This window comes from Myotis brandtii, unplaced genomic scaffold (assembly GCF_000412655.1).
Source record: "Myotis brandtii unplaced genomic scaffold, ASM41265v1 scaffold449, whole genome shotgun sequence".
In the NCBI taxonomy this organism is placed as follows: Eukaryota; Metazoa; Chordata; class Mammalia; order Chiroptera; family Vespertilionidae; genus Myotis; species Myotis brandtii.
Window position 1 is genome coordinate 489,220 of NW_005367171.1, and position 10,162 is coordinate 499,381.

Sequence of the window (10,162 nt, forward strand, 5' to 3'; positions counted from 1 at the left end):
GGCTTGGCCAGCCTGCAAACAGCCATCAACCACTCACCCAGGCTGGCCACACCCTCATGGGGTGAGGGTCCCCGCTGGGAGGCTTGGCCAGCCTGCAAACAGCCATCAGCACCTCACCTAGACTGGCCAGGCACCCCAGTGTGGATCCCCACCCTGAAGGGGCTGTGGCCAGCCTGCAAACAGCCATCAGCCCCTCACCCAGGCTGTCCAGGCACCCCAAGGGGGACCCCTACCCTGAAGGGGCTGCGGCCAGCCTGAAAACAGCCCTCAGCTCTTCATCCAGGCTGGCCAGGCACCCCAGCGGGACCCCCACTCTGATCCGGGACACCCTTCAAGGCAAACCAGCTGGCCCCCACTCATGCACCAGGCCTCTATCCTTCCTATATAATAAAAGGGTAATATGCAAATTGACCCTAACAGCAGAACAACTGGGAATGACTACACTGACCACCAGGGGGCAGACGCTCAATGCAGGAGCTGCCCTCTGGTGGTCAGTGCACTCCTACATGGGGGAGTTCTGCTCAGCCACAAGCCAGGCTGATGGCTGCCAGTACAGCGGTGGTGGTGGGAGCCTCTCCCGCCTCCTCAGCAGTGCTAAGGATGTTCGACTGCAGCTTAGGCCTGTTCTCTGCTTGCAAGTGGACATCCCCCAAGGGCTCCGGAGGCTGCCAGAGAAATGTCTGACTGACAGCTTAGGCCCAATCCCCGAGGGAGTGGGCCTAAGTCAGCAGGCGGACATCCCCCGAGGGGTCCCAGACTGCGAGAGGGCACAAGCCGGGCTAAGGGACCCCCCCCCCGAGTTCACAAATTTTGTGCACTGGGCCTCTAGTGTATTATTATAAAAAGGATGAAGGGAAATAAGGAAATGCAAAACTAATGAACAAGATGAAAAGCAAATTGTTTGCCCTAGCTGGTTTGGCTAAGTGGATAGAGCATCAGCCTGGGGACTGAAAGGTCCCAGGTTCCATTCTGGTCAAAGGCACATGCCTACCTTGTGGGCTTGATCCCCGGTAGGGGATGTGCAGGAGGCAGCCAATCAATTATTCTCTCTCATCATTGATGTTTCTATCTCTCTCTCTCTCCCTTCCTCTCTAAAATCAGTAAAGATTTATAAAAAAATGAAAAGAAAATCGTTTGTAACTGTATGTCTTTTAGAAATTATGCTTATCTGCTATTTTAACATTTTGTATCCATATTCCAGGTCTTCCTCCTTCCCTTACTGAATTACATCTCGATAGCAACAAAATCACCAAAGTTGATGCAGCTAGCCTGAAAGGACTGAATAATTTGGCTAAGTAATATTTTATATTTTTTCATAGCATTCTATCAGTATAATGGCTAGGTATATTAATGCCCACATGCTCAGAATTAGAAACATGATTGATTTTTTACTGTACCACATTTTTTGTTGATGTTTACAACAACCTCAGACTTCAGCTAGCCCAATTATTGCTGTTAAATAAACACTAATGAAATAGTATACTAAGTATAACCAAGTAGTAACCAAGATCAACCTCCTAGTTTATGAATACCCTATTATTGTAAAATTGAGATATATCATACTACAAGGCATTCAATTAAATTAGTATGTTCATTCCATATGTTCTTAGTTGCATTGAAGGTTAAGTAAATTATAACACAGTGTTCAGAATTTGAAAATGCATTAAAATTAAAGCTACCAAGATACAGAAATATTGAACATCTTATACTACATTATAGAGTTAGAATACTATTCATTATGATGAGATTCCCTAATGCTTATTCTGAAGAGTTTAAAATGTCTCTGGACCTCTAATGTAGTATAAAATATATTTTTTAAATGTCTGGCCCTTTTTCACCTTTTCTCCCTTTATAAAATGATCACTAATGCCTGTCTTGCTTTCTAACCTGACTTTAATCATTCATATATTTGCAACCTGGTTAAGTAATAAAAAGAGGAGAGTGCTGGAAAACTCTTTCAGTTGTCTTCAAGGACACTCTGTTCTTGAGCCACATGCATTGCTGAATGTTTTTACAGAGAAGCATGGTGTTATGCCAAATTGGCTCACTCCTCTTTTTATATGTAAATTTCATGCCAGATAAATAAATACAAAGTATTCAGTTCATCTTTGAGAAATATCTACTATGGGGTGGGTATATAATGCAACTTTTCCTATTTCTGTTGATATTTTTCAATGACCCGGTGGATGGTGAGGGCTGAAGATAAGTACATGCTAAGAAATCCTTTAATTAAAACTATTTTAAATACAGCTTCTAATGTAGAAAGTATTTTTCAAAATAGTATTATGCATCACCCACCTTTCTTTGTTGATTTGATCCCTTCAGCTGCAGAAAAATATTGGAAGATAGGTTGCATTGCTTATTGTATGCAATTGTCTTTAGGACAGCTGTTACTATTGGTCAATATTTGGATGAATAGTAGGGATAAGAATTAACAATAGTCTAATGTTCTAAATATGGTAAATCATTCATACTCCTTTAGTAAAATAGTTATTATTCTGTACTGAAAATGGTATGGGTATTTTGAAATTCTACACTTAAATATTAACATCATATGCTTTGTATCAAATAGAAAGAAGTATAAAGAGCTGGTAAGCTTTGAAAATGTCAATAGAAGTAAGGATTTCTGTTTAAATGAATTGAATTCCATTCATTAAATTAGAGAAGATTGCCTCATTGGCCAAGCAAACTTTCCTTACTCTTAAATTTATCAAACACATCTGATTTTGGAATCAAGTCCAGAAAAATTTGTCTATTAAACCATCAAATCCTTGTGTTGTTTGCTTTTCACTGATGTTGGAACATGAGAAGTATTTTGGTGCTGAAAAATCAAAACTATGAAAAGAAGAAGAAAGCAGCTATTGATCTCAGAACATTGTTTCAGGGCAAATATTCCAATGAGTTGTTGGGAACAATGGGGGAGAAAATAGTGTGTGTCCCTCTGCAAAAGAAAAAAAAATATTTTCAGGCAGGCTTCTCTTTTATTACACACACACACACAGACACACACACACATATGTCATCATATATATCAATAAATATTATTATATCATCATCTCTCCCTTACAAGGTATAATAATCTTCGATGAAAAGAATCATGGATTGTTGGCCCAAGTGTCCTCTGCCCTCACAAGCTAGGATAATATCTTGAACATATTAGGTTCTCGAATATATAAGTAAATTATTTAAAAACTAAAGTTTCCTTGAATAAATTATTAAGGATAGTACATTCTAAGGAATGTGTTATCCCAAAATGGATATGGGATTTAGAACATTGTAAGAAATAGGAGATATGAGTTTGAAATAAAAAAGGAAAGGCTAGAAACAAGAGATGAATGCTTATGACTAAGGAAGAACAAGTATATTCTGAGTCAAGATTCCAGGTTAAGACTCTGTAGCTAAAATAAACCAACTCTACTATTAATTGCCTAAAATCAGTATACTTTAATCTCAGTTATTTCAACTACCAAGTCATGGTTCAAATTGGGGGACTTTAGTTACCTAAGCCAGCATCTAAACCTTAAAACGGCTCAAAAGTCAGAACTAGCTGAAGGCAAGTAGAAACTATCCTATAAAATGTGCCTAAGTCTCCTTCACTGCATGTGAAGAAACCCAATAGATTCTTCCTCTTTCTCTCCTTTGGAACTTTCTGGATCTCTTCCAATATCTTCTTGTCTAATCCCTAGAGATTTAGGCCAGAGATCAGGGTCAGAAACCAGGGATGTTGGAACCAGGTACATTCTGACAGAAACAGATGGTCATTGAAGAATTCTTCCTAAGTAGTATAAGATGCTAATCATGCTAACCTTTCTGGAAGGTAGGTTTATTGACTCACTAGAAACCTGTACCTTTTATTTCCAACAAATAAATGTATGTGATAAATTTACAATTGCTTAATTTCCAAAGTAACCAAAATGATAATAGTATTTATTTTTTTTTCTCCCAAATGTATCCACTACATTCATTATATGGAGAAATCACCTTAATGGCTGTTCATTGATTATTTCAAGCTCTATGTTAGTACTGAATATACAAAACAGTCACTTTTCTCAAGGAAAGACATACAAGTACACAGTCCCTCCCTTGAGTTTTACAAAAAAGTGACAGCAGGATGCTTGGTATTTGAGCACTTACTGGGGTACCAATTCAATCTGCTACTGTCAGAGGAATTTTAAAGAGGGTAACTCTAAGCTGAAATCTTAAGAAAAACTGGGCTTTGTCCAAGTTCAGTAAATTTGGAAAAAAAACACTCTAGGCAGAGGGAAGAGTAAATGCAAAACTGAAAAATGTCCTTTTTTGTGACTCGGTTAATCACGTGCCTGTGAGAAGGCATCCATGTGTGCTCTATGCCCTTGTTTTCTCTTTGCTGTTGCAGGTTGGGACTGAGCTTCAACAGAATCTCTGCTGTTGAAAATGGCTCTCTGGCCAACATTCCTCACTTGAGAGAACTTCACTTAAACAACAACGAGCTTCTCAAAGTGCCTGGTGGGCTGGGGGACCATAAGTACATCCAGGTAATGCAATGCCACTAACTATTGCAGATAATATCTAGTGAGCAAATCCTCTTCACTGGGATGCCAGGAGGTGGGGAGCTCTGCTTAGAAATCATTTAGCAAAGAGATATTTTAATGTTTCCACATAAATAGTCATTCTAGTTTTATAAAATACTAGTGTCCCGGTGCATGGATCCATGCACATTGAAAGGAAATTAATTAGAAGAAATATTTTAATACTCCTATTTGCCCTTTCTCTATAATAGAAGTGTCAAACAAATTCACAATTGACAATGACAGATCGAAACACATGCGTGCAATTGGCACCAGCGAGAGCTTTAGATGTTATCGCGCATGTGCTGGTCAACTTAGCCTTTTATCTATATTTATAAAAGGCTAATATGCAAAGTGTCCCATCGGGAGTTCGACCAAGAGACCAAGAGTTTGATCGCTAGATCTGACGTGTGCTGACCATCAGGGGGTGGTGTGGAACAAAGGAATGCCCCGGATGGCAGCTGGCAGCTGGCAGCTGGGGAAGGAAGGCCCTGGGCGGCAGCCGGAAGGCCCCAATTGGCCCTGATCTTTGGCCAGGCCTAGGGACCCTACCCGTGCATGAATTTCATGCACTAGGTCTCTAGTACATATAGAATAAACTTGCTTAATAAGACCTGTTTTCTGATTTAGCTAAACTTTTTCCAGCCCAGTGAAGCATCCCAACTTCTCTTTCAAGTAATTGTCAGCAAAACAGCAGTAAATATCACATGAAGCAGATTATTATTGTAGCTCATGCAGAGAGAACAAAGGATAAAATATTTAACTGTAGCATTGTTTGACTTTATTCTGCACAGTGTGAAAACTTGAAGTCATTTTCAAGGTCCACCATTTCTTACTTCTTTTCAGTCAGGTCGTTTCTAAACTTTCTAAATCTCCATTTTCTGGCTAATGGAAAAAAAAAAGGATTTTACTGAGTCTCCTATCTACCTACTCCAGGACTTCTGTGAGGATCAAATGAGATGAAGCACAGGAAAATGCTTCACAGACATTTGGTTAAAGTGTAAAATGTTTTCACCTGGCAATAAAGCAAGTCATGTTCCTGGGCTGAAGAAACTCCAAGGAAGCTAGTCGCTAGGGAGAGAAAGCCAGGTATTGCTATGTGACTTCATTACCCAGCGCCCACAGCCACTGTTTCTGGGCTAGGCTGGGCTGTGGGCTGCATTTTGCACCATGGGGTCTTGGCAGCATTGGCTGCAATTTGGTGGGGTGTTGCTCCTGGGTGGTGGCAGGGCCTGTGTCCCACTTGAGGGAAGCCGAGTGTTGGTTTGTTGGCACCATGTCAGTGGTGCCATTTATTTTTAAATGGCCAGTGTGCATCACGGCAGCTCCTGCATTGAGCGTTTGCCCCCGGTGGTCAGTGCGTTTCATAGCTACTGGTCAGATGGACACTTAGCCTTTTATATATATAGATAGGTCCAATTAATTATTTTTTTAAATTAAGGCTATTGCCTTGAACTTACTACAAAGCTTGATTCCAGAAAGTAATATTTTTTTCTGAGGTAGGTACTTTCAAGTCACAGATCAGTGTGATAACATACTGTTTGGAGAAGATGATATAATCTGTGATGCACAGATATGGAATAAAATAGTAGGTTTAACATGTAGCTTCAGCAGATATCATATAGGTCAAAATGGAATGTTTATGTAGCAATGTGACTGAATTAACTTTATATAAACTCTGAAGTTAATCCTCAAAAGGATTAGAGGACACGGTTCAATGACCCGCTGTGGTAATAGAGCATTAAATTGTTTCAGAGGTTTACATAGGTACTTAGTTCTTTGGTGATTCAGAAGTTAAAACTTGACACTGACACTATGTTATGGTAAAACCTTTTTATAAAGTTGCTCTTTAGGTAATCTAGTATCTCAACTTTATTACTTGGGGGCTCAAGATAGATTTATCTTTTACTCTGTTATCAATGATATCAATAAATTACTGATATTTATAAATGAGTTGTGACAAAAACTCCATATTAAATTGGTATATCACAATTTTCATTATTTTATGCTACTTCTTTTTCAGTGGGTGCTTGATGATGGTAGAGAAGAGAGTAAGCAGGTTTGAAGCCACAAGTAAAACCAGGTCTTTTGAAAGACCTAATAAGAATAGGTATAACAATGGTATAATAATTACCATTGTTAATATTAGAATTTTAGTTGGTGGTGGGTTTTGTTTGTTTGTTTTCATTTTTAGATCTCAGTATAATCATTCTCACCTACTTGTTTGCTCTTTTTCCAATGTTAGTCTAAATACATTACTTAAAGTTCATATAATCAATTTCATGGGTTTATTAAGAACATTTATGAAATATGATGGGATGGGATGGGATAGAATAGAATAAATTTAATAAAAATCACTGTCATGCCAAGTATTTTAAAAAATTGTTTTATATGCACAGATGTATATGTACTGAACCTCAATATATAATGTGTTTCATATTGTGGATCACAGTGGAAAATATATAAAATATGCTGGTTTGAAGTTTTTGTTGAATATCAATAAATATCATAGACTTCCACAGAGGGTCCCACATTCAGAAGGCCATCACTCTTGGTTTTCCATATCTAATAGTTTGTTCACATACTCATTTTATATCTCTTCCTATAGGCATCATGTGATTTCAACCAACCTACTTCTTTTTCTATAAGTTTATAGTTTAATTATATAGTTATTCAACATCACCACAATCCAGTTTCAGATCATTTATCTTACCCTCAATATATTTTCTTAATTTTTAGTCAGTTCTGAATCTCATCCCCAGACACAGGGGACCATTAATCTTCTTTCTGTCTCTATGGATTTGCCTTTTATGGACATTTTATATAAATGTAATCATGACAATGTTTGGCTGTTGTGTCTGGCTTTTTTAAAGTATCCTAAAGATTTTAGGACATCCACTTCATAGCATTTATTACACTTTCATGTTCACTGGTAAAGAGCATTCCATTGTATGGATATGCTACATTTTGTTTTCTAGTACACTTATTTTTTAAAAAAATATTTCGGTATTAATTTTTTTAGAGAGAGAGAAACATCAATGAGAGAGGAACATCATCAAGTGGCTGCCTCCTGCATGTCTCCTACTGGGATCGAGCCAGCAACCTGGGCATGTGCCCTGGCCGGGAATCAAACAGGCAACCTCTTGCTTCCTGGGTCTAATGCTCAAAGGCTAAGCCACACGGTCCGGGCATACACCTTTGATTACTGTAGCTTTTGATTATATTTTGAAATTGAGAGTGAAGGTCCTCTAATTTTGTTCTAATTTTTCAAAATTGTTTTGGCTACTTTTGTTTCCTTGCATTTCCATGTAATTTTAGAATCAACTTGTTCATTCCTACTAAAACAGTCTATTAGGACTTTAATTATGAAAAATTAAAGAAGATAAAATAGAGATATTACATGCTTGTTAATTAGAAGACTTGATACTATCAAGATAAAAATTCTCCACTAGTTGATCTAAAAATTCCACACAATCCCTATTAAAGTCATGAACAAAACAAAAAAGGTTTTTCTCTTAATGGAGCTTTTATTTTATAGGAGGAAAACAGACAAAAAACAAAATAAATATATAATGTGCTCTATAGTGATAATTGCTATAAAGAAAAGTAAAAAAAAAAAAGTGTAATAGCAACAGAGAATGGCAGAATGGGATGTTTGGGGAAGACTTTTCTGCTAAGGGGAAATTAATTATACGAGGAAGTAAGCCTGGCAGGCGGCATGGAGAAGGTCATTCCAGGCGGAGGAAGCAGTGTATGCCGGCTGGAGGAGGAACCATGCCTTGTATATTAGAGGAGAAGCAAGTAGGCCAGGGTGGTTGGATTGAACAGTGAAGGGAGATGAGGTCAGAGCAGAAGGATATCAGGTCATGTAGGATTTGAATGCCAATGTGAGAACTTTGGATTTTATTCTGCATGACATGGGAAGCCAGTGGGATATTGATACAAAGAAGATATAAATTGGCTTAGTTTTAAAAGTAATTGCTTTGTGAACTAAAAGAAAATAAAAAAGAAATAACAGACTTGAGGAAGGCAAAAGAGGAAGCAGGAAGAATAATCAGTGCAACTTCAATAACACTGAAGAAGGTAATGGCAGCTTCGGAAAAGGATTTGGGAGTAGACTTGGGGAGAAGAACTGGATTATATGTGTATTTTACAGTTGGAGCTGGCAGGATTTGTTGGAGATGGACAGAGAGTATAAGAGAAATGAAGGAGCGAGGATAATGACAATGTTTTTAGATTGAGCATCTGAAAAGATTGAGATGCCATATACCAAAATGAGGAGACTAAGGAAGGGAAAAGCAAGTTTTAAAACAAAGAGAGCAATCAAAATTTTGGGTTGAGAAGTATTACAGTATTTAAACTGAAGGATGAAAATATAAAAAAAGAATAAAGTATTTACATGAAGACCCTCAATGGATTCAGAGGAAGATAACTATTTTCCGTTATTTCATGTTGCAGGTTGTCTATCTTCATAACAACAACATCACTGCAGTTGGAACTAATGACTTCTGCCCACGTGGATTCAACACTAAAAAGGCTTCTTATACAGGAGTGAGCCTTTTCAGCAACCCAGTTAAGTACTGGGAGATTCTGCCAGCCACCTTCCGATGTGTCTATGTGCGCTCTGCCATTCAGCTCGGAAACTACAAGTAACTCCCAACAAAGCCCTTATTTTTATAACCTGGCAAAATCCCATTAATGCCATTGCTCAAAAAAGAAAAAAAAAGAAGAAGAAAATGAAAGCCAGATACTGAAATCTTAACTGCAATGTGGATGTTTTTCCCACATGACTTATCATGCGTAAAGCCAAATATGCAGTTAAAATAATTGCCTACAATAAAAAAGTTTTGCCTGTCATTTCAGAATCCTTTTTTGAAGCTTTCTGTTAATGTTAACTGAGCTATTGCAGATATTCTTAGTTCACTAAATGTAAAATTTGGAGAAAATATGTATGTCCAAAATTTAGTAAAGCTTTTCTTTACAATTTTCAGAAGGAATTAAATTTTAAAAGTATCAATCTTCTGTAACTTATAGGATGGTTAGTACCTTTGACATAAAGTCAAAAGTCAAACTCTAGCTTTGTATTAATCCCCATTATTACTGGAAAAGCCTTATTTGAATATGTAAATTCAACACAGGCTATGTAAAAATTTTGCTGTCATTATTTTGAAAAAAATAAATTCACAAGTTCACATTCAAAATATTACTATGGTATAAAAGTGTAATTGTAAACCTTCCCTAAACTTAATTTTCTTAAAAAATAGACATTGCTTTCTTGATATAAATAACACCTTGTTTCAAGTTCTTAGATATTTACTCTGCTCCTGTCCTTTAACATTTGTGTATTGTAACTTACATTATCTATATTCAATGTCAAGCTGATAAAACACAAAACTGACTTTTTCTGAGTGGTCTAGAAAACTGATATCTTATAGTTACTAAGATACTAAATCAGCTTTAAAACTCTCATGTGTATAATTAGGCTACTCACCTGAATATTTCTATAATTCCTAGACATATTAGAAATATTTATTGCATCCAGTTAAACCTTCAATTTTAGAATTTTTTCTGCAGAGTTTAGAAACAACTATCAAAGCAGACCATTCAACAAGCCT

At 37.3% G+C, this 10,162-nt stretch overlaps 1 protein-coding gene across 2 annotated transcripts in view; it reads left to right on the forward strand.

The window, feature by feature from the left end:
• DCN (decorin) overlaps positions 1 to 9,955 on the forward strand; it is a 44,238-nt gene extending 34,283 nt beyond the window's left edge. For both annotated transcript variants that reach the window (XM_005874641.2, XM_005874642.2), the window contains exons 6-8: positions 1,202 to 1,295; positions 4,376 to 4,514; positions 9,006 to 9,955. In XM_005874641.2, the coding sequence (XP_005874703.1) occupies positions 1,202 to 1,295; positions 4,376 to 4,514; positions 9,006 to 9,200 (428 nt within the window). In that variant the 3' untranslated portion in view covers positions 9,201 to 9,955. The remainder of the gene's footprint in view (positions 1 to 1,201; positions 1,296 to 4,375; positions 4,515 to 9,005) is intronic.
• The last annotated feature ends 207 nt before the right edge of the window (positions 9,956 to 10,162 follow it).